The sequence below is a fragment of the Symphodus melops genome (assembly GCF_947650265.1).
Source record: "Symphodus melops genome assembly, chromosome: 7".
Classification (NCBI taxonomy): Eukaryota; Metazoa; Chordata; class Actinopteri; order Labriformes; family Labridae; genus Symphodus; species Symphodus melops.
The window spans coordinates 20,569,119-20,595,793 of NC_136697.1; the positions used below are offsets into that span (position 1 = coordinate 20,569,119).

Genomic DNA, 26,675 nt, shown 5'->3' on the forward strand with positions numbered 1-26,675 from the left:
TTCGCATTATTGCTTGTTCATTCATGGTTTGGCTACATTTGACTTTTGTAGAACTGACTTGAACTTTTTCACGTATTTCTGAGTTAATACTTATTATTGATGGTGGAGAAAACACTTAATGTATATTAAAATATGTTGAATGTTTTAACCTCAGACATGTTTGACCGTTCCCTTGTGCACTGTTTCCATCACGAACTCTCCTTTCCTCAAAACCTTGTGAAATAAAAACCTGCCACAACAAACATGGAGTTCAGTTTGCAGGAGAAACCTAAAGCCTGCCATATTTAAAACGCTGTGTGCATTACACAACACAACGGGTATATCAAAGCACTGCCAACTTTTTACATTTAAAACATTTTTATGTTTTGTTAGAGCTCAACAAGCCTCTGATGGTGCTTAACTTTGGCTTTACAGATAACCTATTATGAGAGTTTAGTGAGCTTAAATAATTAACTTAATAATTACAGTCCAACCCGAATAAAAGACAGGTAAATTATAGTTAGTTTTAACCTCTTGACTTTCCAAACTGACTCGTGTTTTCATTTGACCTTTTGACGACTTGTGTGAGTCTTGCATCTATATCTATGATTGTATCTACCTACTTGTGCTTTTATTCTGAAGGCTTGGTCCGGAAGTGTTAAAACCTATTTTGTCACGTTTGCTCCACTCGGGAGTTGATGGGTCTGGTGCCTGGTCGTGGGAGAGGTTTCGGTCAATTCTAGGAGGTAACACGAGGATTTAGACTGCAGGTGAGTGTTTGCGAATGTTACCCAGTAATTTCTAAGTGATAGTGCTTTAAACATTGTCATAATTTCACCACTGCACGTGAAGTTAGACTCACCAGCGCGGGAACAGATCCCTCAACACAAGGTATGTTTTTACTGCAGGTAATGGTTACGTTAACTTTCATGACAGTCTGTCTCATCGCCTTCAATTTCAGTGTATGACACATAGACTGTATGACATTACATACAGTAATAGTATGTGTTTGGATTAAGGCTTCTTTTGTTCATTAGCTTTAAACAATTCCAGAGTTTGCATGGCTTTGATAACAGTTTAAGCTAAAAAACATTATAGTTTTACATGTTCTCATCATTAAACTTGCTTTAAATAAGCTTGAACATGTAATGAAAGAAGTAATGCAAATGCAATTTAGTGCTTTACTTGAATATGACCTCTATATTACCTCTTCACGCAGTTCAGTTTTTTCTTTCTTTCTTATGACTGTGATTATTTGATGGCACTACATTTTGGTTTCAAAATATTTGATGTTCTTAGAAAACATTAGCTGATAAATAAATGAGTTGCTTGACTTAATTGGCAACTCTTTAGACAACAGTTTGAAGAATGTCTAAAATCTGAACGCTTCTTTCACCTCTGAGGCTCACTGTTCAAATTGCGACATACAGTTTTTTGCAGAGGTAACCTGCATTTCCTGCAGAGCCTGTTCACCAATCATGTTCTGTAAATCAGTTCACATCCTGACAGTTGAAACACCAAAGACCCATTTTAAAACTCTTGAACATTGAATCACGATAGGGCAATTGTTTTTATCTTTAGGAAGTAATGGAAGAATAAACTCTAAGTTTTAGGACAACATGTGGGAAAGACACTGCTGGGATTACATTTATTATTTAAAAATGAACTATAATTATTTATTTTTGAGATTTAAGTGAATTCAGTTTTGATTCTTAACACATCTGAATGCAAATTAAAAAAAACTGCAATTAAATTTAAAAAAAAAAGTTTTTTTCCAGCAGATTTAAATTTTGACAAACTTTTTAGAATTTTAAGTTGTTCATTGACTTTCATAAACTTGTATGTATTATTCCCTAATTTTGTTACATAACTTGAATAAAAGTGTATTTTTGTTCTGCACATAACAGTCACCCCTTCCTGTTCATCTGTATTGTGCATTTTTGCTTTGTAGGGAGATGTGGTGGGTGCTGTGGGTGCTCGCCGCCTTGCTGGCTCTCTTCTGCTGTCTGGACGTGTGGTACTTTTTACGGGTAGCCGCCGTGATTCTGCGGGCCTGGTTCCAGCCTGTAATCCGGGACATCACAGCAGAGCAGACCCTCACAGGCCGGGTCACTCCTCATGACATCGACATGTGTCACATGAACAATGCTCGCTACCTCCGGGAGTGTGACTTCGCTCGCTTCTCTCTCTACATTCGTAACGGTGTGTTCAAGGCCCTGCGAGCACTGGGAGCTTCAATGGTCGTCGGGGCCACCACCATTCGTTACCGCAGGGCTCTGTGTATCGGGGAGGGCTACGAGTTGCGGAGTCGCATCGTCACTTGGGATGACAAAGCCTTTTTCCTGGAGCAGAGATTTGTGTCGACAAAAGACGGGTTAGTGTGTGCCGTCATGTACTGTAAGCAGAGTGTCATACGCAGCAGCCCGGACAAGATCATGCAGCACCTTTGTAAGCGAAAGGTGAGAAAAATGCTTCCATTCATACAGGTTTTACAATTAAAGAGTAAATTACAAAGTGCTTTTCTGTGATACGTTTATCCTGTGCTCCTAAACAGGTGGAGTGTCCTGAGTTTCCAGAGGATCTTCAGCACTGGGTGAACTTCATCTCTGCCAGCAGCCAGGCTCTCAGGGCCGAGAGCGGACTGGAGAAGGACAAATGAGATGTTGCTTGGGCAACTGTTGAGACTGGCTTTTTGTAAATTGGCCAACCTATCAGCTCAGCTTTAAAAAAAGACGTGTCTTCAGTTCTTGATGATTCGACTTGAACACACTCGTGCCTTCACCTCTGATAATGAGATTAGAGCCCTCACACTCACCTGTGTCAACACTGGAACAAGGAATGTAGCACACCACATTTTGAAAATAACTTTCTCCTTTAGGAAAGTAATATGACTGTGTAAGGTGATGTATTCTCTAGTGCTATGAAAGCAATAAAGCACATAAGTTTTGAAGTTGTATTGATGCACTTATATTGTATTAAGTGTTTTTGTTTAACCTTTACCTGTGATAAAAACAACAAAGCAGCTGGGTGAACAAAACATTAATTCTGTTCAACAATTTCCACCCATCCATTTTTTGAATACAGCTTTTTGTCTTTTGGGGTCGCAGAGAGCTGGAGCAGATCCCAGCTGTCAAAGGGCGAGAGGCGGGGTACACCCTGGACTATTTGCCTGTCAGTTACAGGGCTGGTTAAGAACTGGAAAATACATTGTCTGTAATCTGAAAGTACTGGATTTATTAAAATAACATTAGAAGTGCATTTTGCACAAGGTTGGGTTTTCAAGAATATGTTTATCAAAAAAATACATTCATCGTGTTAATTCAGCACACACTATGAAAGTCCATCAAGTGTTTAGTCTATGGTATAGACATATTGACTATCCCACCAGTAAGACTTCAGCTGTGATAAATTACATTTGTGAAATTACACAATTTGCATTGAATATTTAATGAAAGTATGTACTGTGAGAAAAGAGGTTTAAGTGACCGTAGGACTAAACTGAGTCCACCACGTGGCGCCAGCAGAAAAACACGAGTGCACCCGTCGCTGCTAAAACTCACAGAAGAAGAGAAGACGCGTCTCATGTCGTCACACACCCGGAAGTCATTCTCATTCATTCTACCGGTTTCTTCAAGTTACAGCGCATCTCATGGTAGCGCTATCTTCTGAACGCACAGTAAGTTTTACAGGCATGGAAGTAATAAATAACCCTGCAGTATCAATGATATTAATTCACTGTTAGAATGCGCGGAAACTTAGAGTAACAACATCGGCTGTAACGAGTTTGGTTTGTATTCTTCCAAGGCCACCAGCTGCTGGCAGCTAACAGCTAAGCTAACAGGTTTCTGGCTGTCACAGCGTTTCTCTGCCTGATGGACTCAAGGTTGAAAGAAATTATCAGGATTGTAGTCCTTCTGTATGTTTAGATTAAATACAATGATAGCGAGCGAAAAAACATGAACCTCTTTGTTTATTTTGTAAAGCTACACTGACATTGAAGAGGTCAAAGCAGCTTTTTATTTGACAGTGTGTGGAGAGGTCTTCATTTATCTGTACAAGCATATGTTCAAAATGATTTAAATGTAGGAAGCCTCCAACTCTGCTCTGTATGTCACATGTTATTTGTATTGTGTTTTATTAACACCAAAATCAAATTGGATGAGCATGTTGTTTTTTGTTCACTCTCACTGGGACTGTTGTTTCAGAGAGATGCTGCTGCTGGTCCTGGGTGCCCTCCTCCTGCTGTTCTGCAGTCTGGATGTGTGGTATTTCCTGCGTGGTGTCCATGTCTTTGTCGAGGCTTGGTTCCAACCCAGGATACCGGACATTCTAGCTGAGCAAAGCATCGAAGGAATGGTCCTCCCCCACGATTTGGACTACATGGGCCACATGAACAACTCCCGATATCTGAGGGAGTGTGACTTTGCACGCTTTCACCATTACATGAGAAACGGGCTGTTCATGGCCTCGCGCAAACTGGGGGCCAAAATGGTAGTTGGGGCCTCCACTATACGATACCGACGCTCCCTTGCTTTCCGAGAGGCTTTTGAGATCCGGACCAAAATACTGGGATGGGACGAGAAGGCATTTTATTTGGAGCAGCGCTTTGTGTCCAAGAGAGATGGATTTGTCTCTGCTGTTATGCTCTGCAGGCAGAATATGGTTCGCTCCAGCCCAGAGACCATCATCGAGTATATCTGCAAAAGGAAGGTGAGTAAGACATGGACAAAAAGCACATATTCAATATAGGAAGCAACATTGCTTTAAATGAAGTTTTCCCCTCCTTACTTTATGAAGTAGTGAGAAAATATTTATCAGAAGGTTTGTTATGTCAGTTAGAACAGAAAGTATTTTATCACACGAGATCTAGGGACGCATCAAATCCTCCTTTTTGGTAAACTGGCTCAGTCATTTTCTACCCTGCACTTTAAAATCTCTCTTGATTGATGATTGTACAAAAAATGTCTCTTAGTTGCTGATTGTTTCAGCTGCAGACTTTGTCTTTATTCTGCATTTGTTTGTGTGCAGATCGAGTGCCCTAAGTTTCCAGAGGACCTGAAACACTGGATCAACTACATCTCAGCCAGCAGCCAGGCTCTGAGAGCCGAGAGCGGACTGGAAGAGAAGAACAAGTGAAGCCGCACCACGAGTGTAGACCCATATCTTTTGAATTGCACGTCCACATATGAAATACATACACGCACACAAACAGTTAAAACATCATAGAGAGTGTTTAGGTGACATAACAGAGTCCATTTATCTCCGTTTTACCTGCTGTGGTTTTTCTTGTATGACGTCAACAGAAATACTGAACTGAGGACAGCTGAATACGAAACACTTGAACTTTGAATTTATTCCATGTTTTAAAACGCTCCATACGAATGCACTGGGATCATTTTGAAAGTCGTTTACACTGAAGAAAGCTATCGATACTGTAGTTATATCTGTGACGCTTATTTCTGCAGTTGAGTGTGAATAGACCGGCTTTCAATCTCATTTAGCGAAATCTTCTAACTTTAGTCTAGCATGTAGAGCAGAACTTAACCTTCCACTGACATCAATGCATGTGTTAAAACAGAGGTATATTTTTGTGCCTGTTTGCCTTGATTAGCCGTAGATTCCAATTTTAAAGAATTATAACTTTCTATGGGAAAAAAGTAGGCGTGATGCAATACCTGAATGAAAACCATGAACGTGTTCTGACTATCATTTTAATCTTCCAATCGCATTCCACACAAAGCAGCCCAACTAAGTACACCTAATGAACTCTTGTCAACAATCTGAAAGCTATTATTTGATTTGAAGGGATTATTTATCAGTTCGGTGTTGTTTTACTGAATTAATGATGCTGCATTTAAAGGGGAGGCTTCTTCATTAGAATCGGGTGTAAACATCCTTGAATCCTGACGCGACAGGAAAATGTTATCAGAAGTTGCTGGCTGCTATTTTGAAACTTCAACGCACAATAAGCGCTTATGCTGGATTAATTTATTGAGAGAGAGCCTTTTTAAATCGAGAAGCTTCCCTTTAATGCTGCAAAGCTTTAGTTTGTGACCAAAGTAATGTATTGTTCTGAAGTAAGATGGAAAGAAATCAATTCCTAAAACATGTACGTCTTGCTTGTTATTTATGTCTTGAATGGCACTTGTAAAAACATTCTGTTCAGTTATTTTTGTTTACTGACAGCTGTTGTCCTTTTATTTTACATTTAAGTTATTTATGTTTTATTGTAAAGGGTTAATGTACCAAATACTATTATTGTGTCTGTTAATTATTCAAAAGCATTTTAAATTAAAAATGTATTGAAAACTGTGACTCATTGATGTTTTTTTTAGTAGTGTGTAGTCCAATTGACCAGTATGTGTACTTACAGCTCACTGATGCTGCAGGATATTTGTTTTTTTTTAGTGACTGATGTTAAGTATGTAACGAACCCTCCACAAACTTAAAGACATGTTTACTCTAAACAAACTGCTGGAAGAGATCCTAATACAAACTAACAAATACTGTAAGAGTGTTTTTTTGTTTCTCAATGCTCGTCAAACTGGAACATAGTTGTGTTACTATGCTATTAATATAAATATACTACATCTATATAAATATATTTGTTAAAATTAGAGGTGGATATTCATTACTTACATAGGTGAAGTTGAACATTGGCAGCAAGACTGTATGCTTAAAGCCACTATCATGCTACAAGAAGTTAAATAATGGCCTGAGGTTTGTCTGCAAAAGAACATTTAGTCAAAATGTTATAATTAATTCAGTGTAGACGTGTCTTCCTTTTCTTAAATTGGCGACTTAACATCTTCAGGTTTGTACTTTTACAATGCTTTCTATTTTCTACTTTCCTATCTTACAAAGGAAATGTGTCTGATTGATATGAAAGCAGTGAGCACACTTGGATTATTAGAGAATAGAACATGTGTATGATGAGCAGTATCTTCATCAGCGATTTTTGTATGGAGAACATTAAATCTACAGCACTCACTGAGTTTAGTATTAATGTTGTGTTACCCCTAATGTTGGTACAAACTAAGTGCATTTTGTTCATAATACCTTTTTTCTAAACCATCATTTGATGCCTCAAAAGAAAGCACAATGACGAAAAATGTTATCTATAAAAACAAACTAAAAGTCTGAAGAGCTTTTTTTAAAATATAAATTAAGGAAATGTGTTTAAACACTAAATGAGTCTGATATTCTTCCACCATTGGTTTTTATGTTATTGTGTGAAACACAATACACGTCTAGTGATGTTATTTTGAGTCTTTAAGCGGAATATTCACACAATTGTTTCACTCTTGTCATTGTTTAAAGAATTGCCCAAAATAAAATAAAAATCATCCACCACTGTAATTATGTTTATACTCTAAATACATTTCCATTATTAATAGAAAAAATATTAAGCCGAAATTAAAATGTTTTTTTTTTTTTTATGTTTTAAAAATTAAATCCCTGTCAGCGTTTCCTGTGACGTATCACTGACCACGCCCCTAGACTTTACTTCCCGTAAACAAAACAGCAGCTGTCTGTCAGTAGTAGTTTAGCATTCCCGTGTTTTCGGTCCTTTTTTCTTTGTCCTTTTTTTGCCGTGTTTGGACCATGGCTCATTCCGGACTGGTTCTGGACAAAGACCAGTTTAACTGCTCGATATGTCTGGACGTGCTGAAGGACCCGGTGACCATCCCGTGTGGACACAGTTACTGCTCGGGCTGTATTCAGAACTACTGGGACCAGGATGACTACCTGGGGATCTTCGTCTGCCCGCAGTGCAGGCAGAACTTTAACCCGAGGCCGCTGCTCGCCAGAAACACAATGCTGGCCGACGTGGTGGACAAGTTCAAAAAGACTGGACTACAAGAGGCCTCGAAACCCGTCCAGCAAAGCTTCGCCGAGGCGGACGACGTGGAGTGCGACGTGTGCACGGGGAGGAAAAACAAAGCTGTGAAGTCTTGTCTGGTGTGTCTGGCCTCCTACTGCGACGTCCACCTCCAGCCACACTACGAGTCTGCTGCTTTTAAGAAACACAAGCTGGTGTCGGCCTCCAAAAGGCTGCAGGAGACGATCTGTGGCCGACACGACAAACTGCTGGAGGTTTACTGTCGCACGGACAAACAGTGCATCTGCTACCTGTGTCTGACGGACGAGCACAGAGGACACGACACGGTGCTGGCTGAGACTGAGATCCAACAGAGACAGGTGATCGGATCATCTGAAAGCCTCAAAACAAAGGCAGCACACATTAGTGTATACACCTCTGTGATAGGCCTACCTCTTGACTCCTTTTAATCCTTCTTCTTCTTTCTTCTTTCTTCTTTCTTCTTCTGCCACATTTCAGACAACTTTTTTTTGTGCAGCACATTTTTATAGACAATATATGATTTCCAAATTATCCCATGAAGTGCTACCAAAATGTATTTTTTGAAGAGGACAGGTGAACGGATTCCTTGGTTTTGTCATCAGCTTAACAATTTAGTGTTTTTCCTTTTAACTATTTAAAATGTGTATTTGATGATGAAGTTAGTTTTGCGGTATGGTTGGTAAAGCAAAGTCACCACAGTACGCTATGTCCTGTTAACTCTGGCCTCTGATACTGCCTAAATAATAGTAAGGGGTATCATGACTGTGCCGGTCGATTCACCAGTCTGAGAGCTTGATGTCAGGTAAATGATGAAGTTACAATAACAGCCTGATGCAAGCTAAAACTGAAGTAGCTGGTAAACGATCAGAAATCATTGTTATTACACTATTATGTGTTTTCTATCAATTTTGAACTTAGGTATCAAACGCAACTCAAGTGGAGCTATCTACATTTTAATCAGAATAGATCAGTTACTGCACTAGTCAAGTAAAACACAAAGTCTTCTTCTCTACTTTCTATAGAAAACATAAACAGAGCAGACAATGACACAGTGAGAGCAAATCTGACAAGACTGAACGATATAAAAAGGAGGACCAGTCATGATTAGTAGCATAAAGTCATGGGTAATATTACACAGTCGAGGTTTACGCACCGTTCTCATGACTGCACATACTGTAGTAAGACTTCAAGGTGTGTGACTTCACTGTCTACTTAGTGGAAATACATTCAGTTTCTTTCAGAGCCATACTGACGTGATGTAAGTGACTTGAGTTGACCTTTTTTTTTTATGATGTGTTCTTTCAGAAACAGCTTGGTGACATGAAGCAAAGCTCCCAGCTGAAAATTCATCAAAGGGAAAAGGAAGCTCAGGACCTGAGACAAGCCATCTTCTCCCTCATTGTAAGTACAAACAACAACAACATGGTGATACATAAGTCAATCAATCAGTGTTTATTTGCATAGGGCCAGTTCATCCCAAGACACTTTACAAAAGAGCATGCAAAAGACAGTACTGTTAATATTAATGACAACCGCCATGAAACCTGCCAGAGAAGGAGAGCCGCCATGTAAGAGCAACTTACCATGTAGGCTTGGACTGCCAGGGGACCTGATAGACTAAGCATACAGCAGCATAACTAAGAGTAGACCTAAGCCAGCCCTAACCAGAAGCTTTATAGGAAAGGAACATTCACCAGGGTTTCTCTCTTCCTTTCACTCGTTCATAATTAACTATTTAATCATACCGTCCCCGGCTGTCTGCCTCTTTTTGTCTCCCGACAGCGTTCCGCCCGGGCAGCATCAGAGGAGAGCGACGCCGTCTTCACCGAACTGATCCGCTCGATTGAGCTGAAGCGTTTCGAGGTGAGAGAGCTGATCAAAGCCCAGGAGAAGACGGCTGTCAGTCAAGCGGAGCAGCTGCTGGAGAAGATCCAGAAGGAGATTGCTGAGCTGAAGAAGAACAAGGCTGAGCTGGACAAACTTTCCCACACCGATGACCAAATCCATTTCCTCCAGGTAATAACCTCTCAGATTGATGTTTTGTTATTGTTCCCCCTCCAGGGGGAGTTTCACCTCAAACATTTCAAACCCTTGCTCACTCTTTGTCCCTCCAGAGTTGTCAGTCTCTCCTTGCTCCGCCTACACTGTCAGCTCTTCCTTCAGTCAGCGTTGACCCCAACCTCACCTTCGGCCCAGTCATGACAGCTGTGTCGGACTTTAAAGGGCTACTCCAGGAGGTCTGCCAGGGAGGGTTTGTGAGCATCTACGAGAGAGGTACGCACAGATATTCATAAACTATAAACTATCCCGTCAGCTCTTGTTCATGTGATGTTGTGTTTGTGTCTTCTGCAGTGAGAGATGTAGTAATAGTCGGTCCTCAGGGTGCTGCTATACAGCTCGACACAACACAGCCCAGTGAAGGGGCATTAGCCGAGCAAATGGAAGCAACACAAGGTGAGTTTATAAAAACCTGTTTATGCTCATCTTTGATTAAAACAAGTGGATAAAACACTCACAAAAGGAAAACTTTAAATACAGGTTTCATTAAATAAAAATAAAAAAAAGAACAGAAGTTTCACCTCCTCGGACTCACGATATCTCCAGTTATCAGCACTTCCTGGATGTGATTGGGAAGACGGCAGAGGGGAGGAGGGGAAAGAAGTGACCTCTACTACTCAAACACATCTTAGAGATTCATGTATTCTGTTTAGATTGACATTTCCTTCAGGATGTTATTAGTTTCAGTATAAGTCGTAAAATGTTTAATGCAGTTTTAGTTAAGTCTGATGGGAAGATACTGTGTGTGACGCTACTGTTCAAGAAATCTGATCTATCGTGATATTTAATGATTTGATGCTCTGTGTCCAGGCTGTGCTGAAGGATTCATCTGTCATATGTTTAGGAGTTACAGCTGGAAAGTAATAAAACTCACTATTAATGAACTGAATGCACCCTTAAAAAAAGGTGCCGGCCTCTTGGTTTACCTTGACGTTTGTTCTATTTTGATAGTCTAATATGTGATAATGTTAAAAGTCTGACACCTTTTTATATGTTTGTTTGCTTTTGACTCCCATCAGCTCACATTCCCACGCAGCACAAACCCCTGTGTCAACTTGTTTGTTTTTCACTGAAAGTCTGCTGATTGTGCACAAGTGGAGGTGTGACAGGGCTGCAGTTTCTGGACCGCAGAGACTCTGCAGTAACTGTGTTTGTTGTCTTTGTGTTTCCAGTCGTCCCTCCAGCTGGCTTAGACCAAAGTCCTGTCAACCTTTTCAACCCTTTGCTCAACCCAGGACCCTGTGCACCCGCCTTCACCTTCTCACCGTTTGGTAAATCGAGCCATTATTTACTAAACGAATGTATGTGCTAACATACTAACTGAGATTTTAGAGAAAATCAACAACAATAAAACTATATCAATGCTTCTAGTATTGATCTGTTGTGACACACAGATCAGAGCATATCCAGTTTGAGATTACTGTGAAGGGAACGTTACAAAGAGAGTGACATCTGGTGGCGTCTAAGACTAAGAGCATCCCTTTAGGACTGTGGTCAAAGCACTGCAAACAGGTTACTTATTATTACAGAAACAAAGTGTTCAAAATAACTCGACCTGTTTTAAAGACTCTTGTTTGAGTTGTAGAATTACAATTTCCCACTTGTTTCTCCAAGTCCACAGTGCGTTTGATTTAGACGCCTGCCCTCCAAAGAAACGAGAGAATCTCCTGAGTTATGTTCAGTAAACAATACTTGCATTGACAAAATGTTATTAACATGGAATATATTTCCCCTCACCCCCCCATGAACTTGATTTCTGCCTCACATCGGACAAATGATGGTTGTTTAACAACAAAGAAAACAACTCCCACAATCCCTTGCTACTTCACAACGTCAAATCCTTTTTTAAAAATGTTTTTTTATTTGGCGGCTCGGATTGAACCACGTTACATTGTATTTGTTTTATTTAACACAGTCCTGTGGCTGTGTTTTTAAATGAGTAAAAAAGTGTTCTTTCACCTTTTCTTGCTGCCTCAGTGGTTTAATATTTTATTTGTTTTAATCCTCAGGCTCGAAATTCTCCTCAGGAACCAGACAGAGACACTTGCAGCGACGTGCTCACCCCAGGAGGAAATAGACATATAGAGGACATCAACATGAGCTGAATGTCTTTAGCTTATCCTCTCACGGAACTGCACCAACATTGAGGAGTAGTTAATTATTTTTAATTCACCTTTTGCCGTTAATGAACATTTTTTGTTTTCAGTCACTGCAGATCCCATTAACTTTAAGTATTTAGTAGCTCAAAGTAGGACTCTACTACTATTTTTAAGCAACTTGCCTTTACATTTCTTATTGTTTAAGTTCTTTTAAAAAAGTATTGTCATTTGTCTTTTAACCAAACCGAGAATAATTTGCTTCATGGATGTGTGCTAATATATTGTGATTTGTGAAATGCAAACATTAAATAAAAAAAAAACCATAAGCTTACACAAACCAATGTTTCTCAGTCATGGAGTTTATTTGCTTGGGGGTGGGATCATATTTCATTGCGCTACGAATACACACGGGTATGTATACCTAGAAGAGGTGTGTCAATAGGGGCTTGTTTGCACCTCTTCTGGAGCAGCCTATTTCCTGGTTTAATGGCTGTGATTGGAGGCCTCCGGGTGCAGCAGCAGGTGAAACCAGAGAAGCTGTTACGATCACACCTGAGAGACACGCCCATCTTTGTTCCTGCCAGTTTGTGTTCAGAGCGTCTGTAAGAAATGGCAGCGGCAACTATTTCCGTGGAAGAAGACCAGTTTTGTTGTTCCGTGTGTCTTGAGATTTTGAGAGACCCGGTGACAATCCCGTGTGGACACAGCTACTGCCTGGACTGCATTGAAGACTACTGGAACAGAGCCAAACAGAAGGGACACTACAGCTGCCCTCAGTGCAGACAGGTGTTCAATCCCAGACCTCTGCTGAGCAGAAACACCGTCCTGGGTGAAGTGGTGGAAAAGTTACAGCAGTCTGGATTTCAAATCGCATCTCAAAACGTGTCCAAAGCAGAGGAGGTGAAGTGCAGCGAGTGCACAGTGAGGAAAACCAAAGCTCTTCAGTCTTGCCTTGTGTGTTTGGAGTCGTACTGTGGGGCTCACCTGAGAGTCCATGAAGAGCGCTTTCATGGGAAGGCACACATGATGATCCCAGCTTCAGACCAGCTGAGGGACAAGCTGTGTCCCCAGCATGATAAGCTGCTGAGGCTGTACTGTCGCACTGACCAGCAGTGTGTGTGTTCACAGTGTCTGAAAGGGAGACACAAGGGCCACGATGCAGTCACAGTGGTGGACGAGAGAGCAGCACGACAGGTGAGTTTGCTTGTTTGTCAAGCATTTTAAATAGTTAATGTTCTGCTAGAAACACTCAGACGTGTTTTAAAATGACAAATGGAAAGTGTGGAGAAAAAAAAGTAAAACATAAAAAGTTACTCGTTCATGTTGGGTTATGGGGCTGAAAAGGATCTTCATAAAGATTGACAATATAACCTTCATGACATCACTGTGACATCATCATGGGTTTTCATTCATGCTGTCTGGGCTTGTTTCAACTTAACATAGGACTGACAGGGTTTCATTGAATCACATATTCATGACATTCAAACATATTACAAACATTGCAAATACAACAACAGATCATGCTGTGATTTGACCATAAAGTTGATTGACACTAAATATGGGTGTTATTATGTTTAAACAACTGACTTGCTGAATTGAAGCATTTGAGTTTGGTTTTCAGGCACTTTATTTTATTCAAAGAATGGCTTTATATTCCTGTAAATGTGCTTATTTCCTTTCTCTTGAAAGGCTTCAATAAAATAAAATTCAATAAATAATAATGAGTGGTTACAACCTGAAACCAGTATGGTAAGGTCAGCAACTTTTTTTGTTGGTAAATGCAAAAAAAGAAAAAACAAAACAAAACAAACAAACACAAGAGCAAGGAAGCAAGCAGTGACTCCTGGAAGTCCAAACCTCAGTGGTATGTTTGAAGTTTGTGTGTTTAGATTAGACTGTTATGACCCTGAGAAGTGGTGCCAATTGTGGTTCAACACTCTGCCTTCAAAAGTACACCAATGAGCCTTTATTATCTGTGTCACAGCATGTGTTCAAGGTCCAAATGCTGACTGTGTTGATAATCCAGGGACAAATCAGCAAACCAAACAATTGACTAGACAACTGACCCTCTAATGTTTCACATATTATCAGTATACAGACGTGCAAATGTACCCAGAGTCTGACGCTGACTCTGACCTGAAACTACTACAGTAGACTTAAATGAGAACATCCAGACTATTGACTTTGTTTTCTGCACTTCACAAAATAAATGTAAGATAACATGCTATAATAGCTTACTGTAGTACCAGAAGATAGATTAATAAAGCATTGAGCAGCAACACAAAATATATCCATAAATAATGTGCCTGGTGTTCTTATAAACTGGACTTCAGGCTTCAGTACTTCAAATTATTGAAAATCAAATCAAATCAAATCAATCTTTATTTATAAAGCGCCTTTCATACTTTAAAAGTAGCACAAAGTGCTTTACATGATTAGATCACAGAAAGATCACAGAAAGTCTAAAATCTGGTCTTGTACTGATATGTTGGGCTCTGATGTCACTGTGTTAAAAGTTTGGACTGAAAGAGCAAAGCCTTCCAGTGCAATCCTTTTGATTGTAAAATCAAAACTTTCCACTTGAGATTTGAAGCCTGAGGGAGCGCACTGTGTGATATTCATCTTTTGTACCTTTCCTAGAAAAAACTCCAGGAATGTTCTTTGAAGTCGCTGCAGAAAATCAAGGATGCAGAGAAGGAACTCCGATATGTTGTCAAATACATAAAGGTGAGTTGCTTTACAGTTTACTAGCAACTCAGTATATTGTTGTTACAGAGTCAAAGTTGGATGTGTGTGATTGCTTCCAAAAGGGAAAAAAAAAACCCTGTTATCTTCCACAGCACTCCACAGAGGCAGTGGTGGAAGAGAGCGAGAGGATTTTCTCAAAGCTGATCCGCTCCATAGAGAAGCAGAGCAGCGAGGTGAAGGAGCAGATCAGAGGGCAGCAGAGAGCGGCTGTCAGTCAGGCTGAGGAGCTGCTGGAGAAGATCCAGAGGGAGACGGTGGAGCTGAGGAGGAGCGACGCTGAGCTGGAGAAGCTCTGTCGCACTGAGGACCACCTCCGCTTCCTGCAGGTACGGAACGACAGATAACTGAGCCTGCTGGAATGAAAGGTTCAATCAAATAAACCACAAAATAAACAAAACAAAGAATATCAACTGCTTCAAATGTGACTCCAATGACATCTCCAGTTTTTTTATTTGAAGCATGTAGAGGGAAATCTTAAAATGTAATCCTACATTTTTTTTTTAATGTAACAAGACTTTTTTGGGTTATCTTTGGTGAATTCTGAGTGCAAATAATGATGAATTGAGATTTTTTTAAAAATATGTGGCGTCTGACCTTTAACCCCATATTACTTTTTTATAACTGCATATTGATTGATTAATTTATAATTTTAGTCAATTTCTAACTTTTTAAGCTTTAAATTCTACATGAACTGTTTTTAAATGTTCCTTACAGGATGGATTGTCTAAGCATGTTATTTTTAAGATAAGTGGTGGAATTTAAAGCTTGTCAAAGTCGTCTTATATCTTCAATGTTACTCTTAGCAGATCCAGTTAACAGGATGTTTAAATGCAGAGTGAACTTCTCATATTGTCACCCTCCTAAAATAATTGCCTAAGTCATGATTTTTTTTTTTTGCCTAAATCTACTCCTTATTAAGCTGCCTATAATCTCCGTTAAACTGGCTCTGTTTTTTTGTTTCCTGAAACACTTGAAAAAATGACGTAGGCAATTATTTTGAGAAAGCAATATTTTTGGCAATATCTTCCTGCTTGTCACAGCTGTTGCCCTTACATTTAAATCATTTGGACTGATTTTGTTTTATTGTTCTTTGCTGCAGAAGTGCAAGTCTCTTTACTTCCCTGTAAAGTCTGTGGAGATGCCCAACACTGACAGTCTTCAGTATCTTATGTATAAAACCATGAGAGGAGCTCTGGCTGACCTCAAAGACGGTCTGGATGAAACACTTGAGAAAGACTTCAACAGAATCTCTGAGAAAGGTCCTTCTCTCTTTTTAACTCATTCCCTTAAAGACCATTTCATTTTGTTTTTCAAAATATTTAAAGTATTTACTCATGAATTGCTTTCCCAGTGATTTCCCTGAAGGAAACAAACAATCAAATCAACTCTGAAAGAACTAAAGGTATGCAAGCTTTCACCTCTTACATTCACAATGGAGCAGCTACTATTATGCAACAGCACATCTGACTTCAGGGCTCAGTTTTTACAAAGGCTGACTGACTTTGATCAGTGGTACTTCTTAGTTATTCTTTTTTCCTTTTTTAAGGTTTATTTTTGGTCTTTTTATGCCTCTTTTTTTAGAGCTAGGACAGAGGATAGTTGGAAATGAGAGAGACACAGAGAGACTGTAAAGGAGCCACAGATCAGATTGGAACCTGCAGGTCGCTCGCTTGGCAGACCCCTTTAATGTCAGAGTTTTTATAACACTTCAAAAAGGGACAAAGCGTTTTATTTCATGAAACAAAGAGCGGATGATAATCATACAAGTTTGATCCTCTTGACTTTTCTGGTGCGTTTAATGTTTGTCCTCTCATCTGTCAAACAGCCAAAGACGCAGATCATTCCTACAACTCGGAACCGAAGACGAGAGCTGATTTCCTACAATGTGAGAACATTTTTGATGAATTTAACATCTATCTCTTAGAACCCCAACCTCAGTGTTTGACAATGTGCATTTACTCTCTCCAGATTACAATGACGTCACCTTCGACCCGAGCACAGCCAACCCTTATCTCTCCTTCTTCAATGGTCATAGAGGAGTGACCACACGTTTAGAGCCTCAGCCGTACCCGGAGCACCCGCAGCGCTTCAGCAGCTGGGCTCAGGTGTTGTGCAGAGCCGGGATGGCTGGACGCTGCTACTGGGAGGTGGAATGGACCGGTAAGGGAGGGGTTTCAATCGGTGTCTGCTACAAAAACATGAACCGGAGCGGAGGAGGGAGCGACTGCAAGCTCGGACACAATTCCAAATCCTGGAGCCTGGACTGCTCCCCGTCAGCGTGTTCGTTTCAACACAATAAAGAGAGTGTGGCCATCACTGCTCCAAGCAGCAGCAGGATAGGATTGTTTTTAGACTTCCGGGCTGGGACTTTGGCTGTATATAATGTTTCTGATACAATGGTTTTGCTCCATAAAGTCAAAGCGACGTTCACACAGCCCGTTTACCCAGGTTTCTGGGTGGGGTTGGGCTCTACGCTGCAGCTGTGCGCTCTATAAATGTCAAAATGACCTCCACGTCATCACAGGGGAAAGTGCTTAACATACCTTTAAAGCACAGGTTAAGAGAAAGAATGAAGCAGAGCCAGGTTTCTGTGCTCAAAACGTTTCATTTTATTAACCGTGCAAGCAGAGAGCAGTGACACTTTGGTGGAGCGGGTAAAGAGGCGGAGCTTAGATCTTATTGAAGGCAGCGACATCTACACTCTGGACCTGCAGAGACAGAAAAGAATAGCAAATATTTATGATGTTAAAACATTAACTATTGATAACTCCATTTTAATTGTAAATCTTTAATAAAGTATTCACAACGCACAAATTCAGAACCATCTCCTTTCTCAACTATTTAAGGAAAAGATTTTGGAAACTTGCATCCTGGTCCGATCCACATTAAGATGAATCTCAGTGCACTGTGGGCTTAGTTCATCACAAAGACTGGGCACAGGGACATCTTAAGTACCTGAACGGATTTCACCTAGCAACAGCGCTAAAGCCTTTTAATTCACATGCCTTATCTTGTTTGTGTAATCCTCTAATAGAAAAAAGAAAAGCAGAAAATAACAATCCCACGCTCTGCAGAGAATTACGTGCTCAGGCATTAATCGTGAGAACAAGGTTCCTGTTCCTTTTCTTTTCAGTGTGTTCAGAGACGTGTGTGAGAGAAACGCGTTTGCCTTCATATCAAATCCAGTCAAAGGGACTGGGATGTCATCAGTGGTGCTGGCTGCACTGGAAAATGACTCAGAACACTGATGTGTTGAAAGCTCAGCAGATATAATCCGAGCTCGACCTGGCGTCATTCCCTGTGAGGTTTAGTGAAAAAACGGTTTTCCTGTTCGGGCAAACCAAGCCTTAAATTATGCATCCTGTCGTTACTCACAAAGTCCTCAAACTTGGTGATCTCCTCCTCCAGGATGTCTGTGCCCACTTTGTCGTCCTCCACCACACAGTTGATCTGCAGCTTCTTGATTCCGTAGCCGACGGGCACCAGTTTGGATGCTCCCCACAGGAGCCCGTCCATCTGCACCGTGCGCACACACTCCTCCAGCTTGGCCATGTCAGTCTCATCGTCCCACTGAAGAAACAGAGACAAGGACAAACATAGTAACTCTTACAGCTGAGTACAGGATCATTCAGTTTGCAGCAAGACTTGGACATTTGTTCTCAATCAAACATTGCATGTTTACACACACATGGGGTTTCTCATTCAGTTTGTGAACAGCTCCATAATGGAACCAGCTCATTAAACAAATGCTAAACTGAAGTGTTTGACACGTACGGGCTTGACGTCCAGCAGGATGGATGACTTGGCGATGAGTGTGGGTTTCTTGGCCTTCTTGGCCGCGTAGGCGTCAATGCGCTCCTGTTTGAGGCGCTCTGCCTCCTCATCGTCATCGCTGCCGAACAAGTCCACGTCATCGTCGTCGTCGTCATCAGCATCATCACCGTTCACCTGTTGGACTGGAGCGGCCTGCTCAAACCAATGGGGAAAAGACGGGATTCAACAGGCGTGTGTGAAAGCAGGAGGCCAAAGGGCGTGTGTGAACTACAGTGAGTCAGATATTAACAAAGAGCGACATTTTTTTTGTCGGTGTCATCTCGAACTGCATTTCATACAATTTCCTGGTGTAACGAAATTAACTTGTTAAAAAAAAAAGTTTTATTTCTTCAAGGCTCATTAAAAAACTGTTAATGTTAGCATTAGATTTCATTACAGAGGAAATGAGACACTTTCAACCATGATCCCTCAAGACAAGTGTGCCACGCCCATTTTAAGAGATCATATAATGACAGAAGATTTAGTAATGGCTGCATCTTCAAAAAATCGTATTCCTTCTTCTTCACCTTGGCAGATGGGACGGCTGCTGCTGCAGGGGTCTTTTCAAGCAGCGCCACTCTGGACTCCAACTTCTGCAGGGCTGCTCTCATGCTCTCCACCACTGATGGAAAGTTAAAGAATGGATGAATACTACTGCGCGACAAGTAAGAACAAGCTTTGGCAAGACGTGATCAACTCCACACACTTTTACACACCATTGTGCAGAGCCTGGTTCTCCAGCTCCATGCTCTTCATACGTGTGACCAGCTCCTGGTCTCCTCCGTGTGAGGACGACTGCGGAAAGATCAACACGGTTATTAGCAAGCGTTGCTGCTGCTGGTCGGGGATTAAATGTCAAAAGTTAAAGAATCACTCCAAGCCTGGAGGGAGGAAGCAGGCAAAAAAAAAAAAACATGCAGAGCTTTAATTCATGACAGAAAAATAATTATTTGGATACACTTCACTCACACACAATGCTGGAGTTAAAATTAACTTCCTGTGTTTAAAGGCTAGCATGCAGACAAACTGATCATTTTAAACACCTGAGAAACACAAATTCAAAAATCAAACTGTCCCACCACAATTATGTTGAGAACTGAAGTGACATTCTCAAATAAATGTTGCATTACAATCAAAATACACGTCTCACCGAACAGTAGAAAAGTTTGAAAGGTAAAACAAATTAAGAAGTGGTACGGATAAGACAAACTTGATCACAGTGTTTGTGCAAAGCCGGGCAAATGATGACAGTCGCAACTGTCTGCGATCGTGTATTTCCCTTAAAGGGATACTTCACCCATTTACATGAAGCTGTGTATCATTAGAAACATGGTAGTAGTGTTGAATGGTTGTGAGTCCAACCCTCATTTTGCCCTGAGACGAGAAAAATATGTTTTTCTTTGCTTGAAAGTTTTCTTCATGTGATTTAATATGACGCTTTTTGCATCACATAAAGAAAACTTTCAAGCAAAGAAAAACACATTTTTCTTGTCTCAGGGCAAAATGAGGGTTGGATTCACGACCATTCAACACTACGACCATGTTTCTAATGATACACAGCTTCATGTAAATGGGTGAAGTATCCCTTTAATGTCAAAGCATTTTTTTTGTAGAGCAACAAGTGAATTACATCTTGAAGAAATAACATGAGAATTATAGTAAGATGTAGATGTCAAAAATGACCCTTTAAGTTTAAAAACGGAAGGAAATTGGTGATGAAAGTCTGATGACCAGGACACAATTTGCAGCAAAAGCGTACTCAAGGCTATAATTTACACTCCAAAATTAACAAGTTAGTGGCATTGACCTCTTAAAAAAAACCAAAAACAAAAACGGAGAAGCAGGGTGGTGCAAACGGAGAAAAGTGCTGTGGTTATCAGTAGCACACTTCACTTCAGGTAGCAGCAGTCACAGAGAGCACACCCAGACTTCCTGTCTCGGCCATGCAGCGTTTCCTGGTCTGACGAGGACTTACATTTCGGTGCTGCCGTTTTTGCTGGCGCCCTTTGGCCGGCTGCAGGGCTGCTTTCACCTACACCCAGCGATGCATGCGATGATGGTATAAGGTGGAAAACCACAAAGACAAAGAACAGCAGTGGTTGCAGGTGGAAAGGTGGTCGTCAGTAACAAGGATAGAAAATCAGCTAATTCATTTAAAAGGTCACTTGTAGTGTTCAAAGCAAAGATGTCAGTCTGACAGAGTGAACCAGAAAACCACTGCTAGCTTACTTAAGACAGCTGTTTGGGGTCGAGCATCTCTTTGTGCTTTGATAAAGTCGGGCAGCATTTTGAAAAGTTGAAGCTAAAAACACCGAAAGACCAACGTTGTCTACTTCAACACAATACTTGTGATTAGAAAGAAATTAGTCACAGTAACTGTTCCTCCTGTTTTATAATGGCCAACAAAGAAAATCTAACAAATGAGGGGGAGTGACTGTATCGTTTAGGGTTTAGTTTCAAAGTTAGAACTTCATCTGTCAATATTCAAACGTTGTGCCAAGGCAGAGCAGTAGTGATTAAGAGATCAAAAATAAACCGAGGAAGAGAACCCTCTCGGGTGCTGACGTGGCACATATTACATTTGCAAGAATTGAGGATTGCGTCATTTTTGGGCTTTTTGTTTTTTTAAATAGGGATACAAGCGTGGATAGAGTCAGAAAATCGTGTTGTAAAAGAATGGAGAACTAATTCCTCCAAACACGGGGCGCCACACAAACCACTGGACGACCGGTGTCCCCACACTGCATCGCTGTTCATCTATTTTCAGCCAGTTAAGACAGAAGGAACAATTCTAGCTGTGGACAGGTCTGTTTCTTTGTGTGTATGCAAAAATAACCACACTCATACTGCAAGCAATTTGGCATCCAGAGTCTGACCAATTCATCAGTTAGCAGATAGGGACATAGGGATATATATATTTTTTTTACTTAAGAGAATTTTATAATTTTAACTTTTATTGGTCAGGCTCTAAAAGCAAATCCTTTTCATGTCATGACAAACCCAGCGAAGCTTAGAGACAGAAGCAAGCAGAGGTGAGGATGGAAAACATGTCTAGTATATCCTGAAGGATGTGCCGCCTAAACTTATGATAACGTCGAGTTAAAACAGCTCTTCCCCTGTTTAAGGCCTGGTACATGAACATTAGTGAGTACAGTCCTGCCAGCACAGGGGATTCCCTGTAAATCATTTGTATCACAGTACTCACTCCATTTATGGACTGCAGGATATTCTTTCTGGATTTAGCCATGTCCTGCAGGATGGTACTAACTTCTCTGTCCTGCAGGTGTATATGTGGGTAAAGTGCTGATGAAGTGGAAGCAGTGAGACCACACAAAGCAGAATGCAGACAGACAACAGCAGGACACCTCATACACCCAGTATATAAGATGACCTTGGTTATGTAGTGGAAAAGAGTTAATTTTGTTTTCATGCATTTATTTACATCCAACATTTAGAAAAAATAAAAACCTACACGCAAACACTGACTGTTTTTTGAACAGACATTTGGAGGTCGACCACTTTATATCATCATGTACAGAATAAATATGAATGACCCATTACTAAACCTCGGGGAACTCTTCACTTTACCTCGAACTCAAATTGTGTTTTGAACATATTCATATAAATTGTCTCAGTAACTGATGAGCCAACTGAAATCTTCCAGATTTCCTGTAGTTTTGTTAATAATTTAACGTAGTCCTTACACTGTACACAGAAGAATTAGAGCATATCAGATGGGCGCTATGGGGTTATGAACTCGGCCCTCACATTGCAATAGAAAGGTTACACGCACTCTGGCAGCGGGCAGAAAGCACACCGACCCAGTATCATGACCTGACCTGCAACTCATGGTGCAGCTGTCCTTTTCCCACGTCAGGACATTTTGGACTGATAAGTGAACATATTTGATTTCAACGACTTCTGATCAAAGACAAAAGCCCAGCAAAATTGAGAGCACTATACAGCATGATCGGTGGATTATTTGGATACCAAATAAAGATAGTTTGTTTGTGCAATAGCAGACATGCCTTTAAACAAATCATAAGGGTTAAATAGGAGTCGCTCTTTTGTGATTTGGCTAAAGTGACTGATTAAAGCTGAAGTTGATCTATGTCTATTCCTTCTCCATTGTTTCTCTGAACTTTGTAAAAAAAAAATTAAAAAAAAAAACTCTGCTGCTGCCCTGAGTAGTCTGAGAAGCGGAGACAGCTGCCAAACCACCTGACCCCTCTCACTGGGACGAGTCACTTCTAAATCGAGTGGCTTAACTCGAGTGTACACAGTTGCTTTGGGCTGGGCCTGAGGGTGACATAACTGTTACTTAATCCAACCAGGCCACTGACGGACAAGGAGGCATGAGCTGACCAGGTGTAAATAACTTGAAAGAAAGCAGCAAGAGACCAAAAAAAGTGTCAGAATTGAAGGTCAACTGGAAAAACACAAAATCAGGTCTGGTTGAAAAAAAATGAATCCAGCTCCAGAGTAGAAAAAACATCGCTGGCTTTGTTGTACCTGCTGCTGCTGCGTGGAGGGTCCGTTGGCTCCCTCGTAGAAGCACTTCTCTGCTTCATCGTAGCGGTGTTTGTCGAACCAGATGTTCTCCGAGGCGAGGCACTGAAGTCCACTCATTTTGGTACTGAGAGAAGAAGTCAGAAGTTTAGCAGAACAAAAAAAAAAAAAAAAAAAAACCTTGACATGGATCTACACCCGCAAAAAGATCGACTGAAAGCAATGAAGTTGTAACAGCCGGCACAAAGTGATATAAGTGTGACAGAACTGCATTACATGCTTGACCACGACAACTTATTTTACAGCTTGAACCATCATGCAGAGCCACAGATGATACAAGACCAAACAATGCCCAACAGTGTATGTGTATGTGTATATGTGTATATGTATATATATATATATATATATATATATATATATATAGTCATTAAAAGGTCAATTAATGGCAGAACAACTGAAAGTAGAAATGAAATAGACTTGTTTATGTGCTTCACTTCTCAATATGCTGACTGGTTACTGCAGCAGACAGGCATCTACACATTCCTCCGTCAGTCAAACACAGTTGCCTTGTCTGCAAAGTCTGGATTAGAGAACAAAAGGTTGGCTGGTGCAAACTAACAACACTGTCTGAGTGACAGCAGAGTTCAACCTGGTTGTATGATTCTGAACACTGACCTGGTAGAGTAGTCATTAAAGCTCATTGCTGTATGTTAGTGGTCAAAGGGAGGGGTGTGCACTTACCAATAACACAACTGTTAGACAATTGCAAAATAACAGGAGAGATTCAGCTTCGTTTTTGCACAATCCCCGTTAGCTGCATTGCAAGCTTATTTGAATGAATAAAGGTGCTCGTTTATTTTGCGATTGCTTCAGTTATTCCAAATGCAGTCCGAACAAATAATAAAAAGGTCATTCTACAAACTTACTTCTCAAAAAATTTTGTTAGATAATTAAAATAAAGTTAGATGACTGAAAAAAAGCCAAACAACAACGCAGACAGACGACAAATACAAACAAAATACATGAAAAAAAATAATGGTGGTAATTTCAATAAACCAGAAAGCACACATCAAGTCTCTCCCATTCCCTGTGAGGTTGCCATACTTGTCCCATTTGGGCCTGATTTCCGTCTCAGAGAGGCCCCTCTTCCTCTGGGTAGGCCCCCTGCTGCCTTTGCCCCCCTGTTCGGTCTCAGAGGAGGTGCGATTGCGGCCTCTACTGTACTGGCGATGGGGGGTGCCTGAGGCCTTCACGGTGACCGGGTGGCCTTCTTGCTGCTGACCTCGATTGCGGCTGGACTGGAAGGTCATGTAGCCTCGTGTGTTCGGACTTCTGGGAGAGGAAGACGGTGATCCGTTGCCATTAGAGGCAAATCTGCGTTGGTAGTTGTTCCCAGCTTGTTGGTAGCTGCTGCGATGGTGCCGGATTCCCTCAGCCTGCATGCCCTGATGGACGGGGCTTTCGCCATAGGAGCCACTTCCCTCCATCGACCTGCTCAAGCACTCCTCTCCAGAGCTCTGGCCCTCAGAATGAGACAAACGTGTACGTCGCTGCGGTCTACCAAACTGGACTTTGTCCCCACTGATGACGCCTCTCTCCAGTGTGGGAACATTTCCCTTCCTCAACGCCCCCACCGATGCAGCAGTGCGCTGAGGGGTTCTCCCTTGCTGGGGGTTTGGCAAAGACTGATCCATTTTTCTCTCCTCTATTCACTTGTGTGTCAGATTATTGAGGAGAGAAAAGAAGCGACAGGTGGAAGCTAAAGGCATTAGTTCAGTGTAAAGTGAGCCTCACAAGAGCAAATGTGCTTGTTAGATGCATCAAAGGAAGCAAAAAAAAAAAAAAGATGACAATGTGATCAGGCGAGCAAATAGACTGTGGATTGATCAAAAAGCTTATAATTTTTAAAAACACTGTTCCTTTAAACTTATCCCAAATATAAACAGAAGATCACACTGAATAAAATGGACCTCTCCATAAAGAATAAAGCAGTTAATTGATCAATCTCACATTGGACTTTCATAAAACAAAGCACAAACAGACTATGATGTAAAGCTTACACAAATGGCAGGTGGAAATGGCCAAGTATTTAGTTAGTGTGATGCAGTGTTTCTTCCAAAGTCTTTTTAAGTATGAAACTCAATGCAGACTTCTCTTTTTGAAATGTTGGTAGGATTTAAATACATTTTTACTTAAAAGACAAAAGGTGAAAAAACCCCAGTGTATGGTTTGGTACATAAGTAGAGAGGTGCTTTGCCCAATCAATGAAGAAACACCGACTTTAAATGTGTTTTATAATGCATCCAACCCAACCTCTCTTCAGTGTCTGGCTCACCTTTGTTTGGGCATGCTGGAGGATAATGTTCACTCCCTAATGTGGAATAGGATATTCAAAATAACAATAAAAAAAAACAAAAAAAAACACACACACCAAAACAGTTTCATGGAAGACAGACAAAAAAAAAAGTGTCGCAAACAGAAGAACATCCAAAAAATATTATTTATATTTTAATGCATAAGACACACAAAAACACACCCTTTCATAAAACAAACAAAACATATGCATACACTTTAAATTAAACTTAAAAACACAAGTGATGCACTGGTAGTACAGGAGGTGTGTGTGTATATATATATATATGCATATATATACACACGTACATATACATACAGTATACACACACATACATATACACACCATTTGCAGTACGGGTATCAACTTTATTCTAAAGTGTTAGTAGAGTTGATCTCTGTACTTTGGTGTTGCTGGATGTTTGGGTCCATTTTCAGGCAGTATGCCACTTTCAATTATCAGGACCGTTTGAATATCTCAAAATGTAATCAGGATCTCTATTAAACTCAAAAAATAAACCTTCAAGTGAGTAATTGTACCTTATAAACTGGCAACTGCGTTATTTCATTTAATAAAAAAACATAAAACAGTGCATGTGTTAGAGCATCAGCTGAAAGGCAGCATCAACACTCACCTCTGAAAACTGGGATGGGAAGCTAATGCCCAAAAGACAAACAAGAGATAATGCTAAAAAAAATACCGATACAAACCGAACCAACTAGATGACAAAAATATACAGTTTGGAGGAAGTTTGTATGAAGTAAATATAAACAATAAAGCAGACTTATAGTTAAAAGAAAAACATGACATTGAAGGACGACAGCAAATTAAAAGTCCATTTTCAAAAATTCAGTCAGGCAAATGCATAATTTATGTGATCTAAAATAAAGTAGAAATATGTGCTGTATTTATGTTTCATGTTATGTTGCTTAGTCAACCAGATATTGAATAAAGTTAGGTTGTGGAAGAAGAGTTTTTTTTTTGACAGCCACAGCAACTTTGTAGTTCGTTGACCACGTGGCGATTGAAAACTCCAAAACTTACCAACATTTGTGAGCTTTTACAAACATTAAACTTTTGCTATATTCTCGGTTGTACAAAACACATCTTTACGAAACTTACTTTTGGCTTTTTTCGACGTTTTGGGACTTGATAAGCGTTCACTGGCGTGCTGCCTCGACCGTAATCCGACGTGAGAAGAGGACCGGTAGCGTAGCGACGCCTGTATTCTTTACTGACTGGGGGGGGGCGC

The 26,675-nt window shown here is 40.6% G+C and overlaps 4 protein-coding genes across 8 annotated transcripts; 3 read left to right on the forward strand and 1 right to left on the reverse strand.

Annotated features, from left to right (window-relative positions):
• The first annotated feature begins 672 nt into the window (after positions 1-672).
• Positions 673-2,935, forward strand: LOC306826221 (protein THEM6-like). The gene is made up of 3 exons (XM_079347408.1): positions 673-749; positions 1,931-2,438; positions 2,534-2,935. Exons 2-3 carry the CDS (start codon positions 1,935-1,937, stop codon positions 2,636-2,638), a joined length of 609 nt encoding a protein of 202 aa, XP_079203534.1. The 5' UTR covers positions 673-749; positions 1,931-1,934; the 3' UTR covers positions 2,639-2,935.
• Positions 2,936-3,546: 611 nt separating this feature from the next.
• LOC306826219 (protein THEM6-like) lies at positions 3,547-6,294 on the forward strand. Its single transcript, XM_079347406.1, has 3 exons — positions 3,547-3,655; positions 4,185-4,689; positions 5,008-6,294. Exons 2-3 carry the CDS (start codon positions 4,189-4,191, stop codon positions 5,113-5,115), a joined length of 609 nt encoding a protein of 202 aa, XP_079203532.1. The 5' UTR covers positions 3,547-3,655; positions 4,185-4,188; the 3' UTR covers positions 5,116-6,294.
• A 1,142-nt stretch (positions 6,295-7,436) lies between these two features.
• On the forward strand, positions 7,437-17,243 carry LOC306827206 (E3 ubiquitin/ISG15 ligase TRIM25-like; the record flags this gene model as incomplete). The annotated part of the gene is given in 14 exon segments (XM_079348876.1): positions 7,437-8,181; positions 9,149-9,244; positions 9,626-9,859; positions 9,958-10,117; positions 10,196-10,297; positions 11,074-11,172; positions 11,911-11,955; positions 12,608-13,194; positions 14,641-14,731; positions 14,734-15,074; positions 15,848-16,007; positions 16,100-16,150; positions 16,574-16,633; positions 16,717-17,243. Coding segments are annotated over 14 exon segments (3,150 nt in total). The 5' UTR covers positions 7,437-7,584.
• Positions 17,244-17,333: 90 nt separating this feature from the next.
• eef1da (eukaryotic translation elongation factor 1 delta a (guanine nucleotide exchange protein)) lies at positions 17,334-26,651 on the reverse strand. Of its 5 annotated transcripts, none has more exons than XM_079348627.1 (11): positions 26,546-26,651; positions 26,058-26,079; positions 25,406-25,441; positions 24,175-24,782; positions 23,077-23,197; positions 20,537-20,593; positions 19,278-19,356; positions 19,089-19,183; positions 18,523-18,714; positions 18,124-18,318; positions 17,334-17,456 (listed from the first exon to the last, which is right to left on the reverse strand). In XM_079348627.1, the coding sequence occupies exons 4-11, from the start codon at positions 24,762-24,764 to the stop codon at positions 17,418-17,420; spliced, it is 1,368 nt and encodes a 455-aa protein (XP_079204753.1). In that variant the 5' UTR covers positions 24,765-24,782; positions 25,406-25,441; positions 26,058-26,079; positions 26,546-26,651; the 3' UTR covers positions 17,334-17,417. The 5 variants fall into 5 exon arrangements, with proteins under 5 accessions (XP_079204753.1, XP_079204751.1, XP_079204752.1 ...); XM_079348625.1 differs by having other exon boundaries at positions 23,074-23,197; XM_079348626.1 differs by lacking the exon at positions 25,406-25,441 and having other exon boundaries at positions 23,074-23,197.
• Between the last annotated feature and the right edge of the window lie 24 nt (positions 26,652-26,675).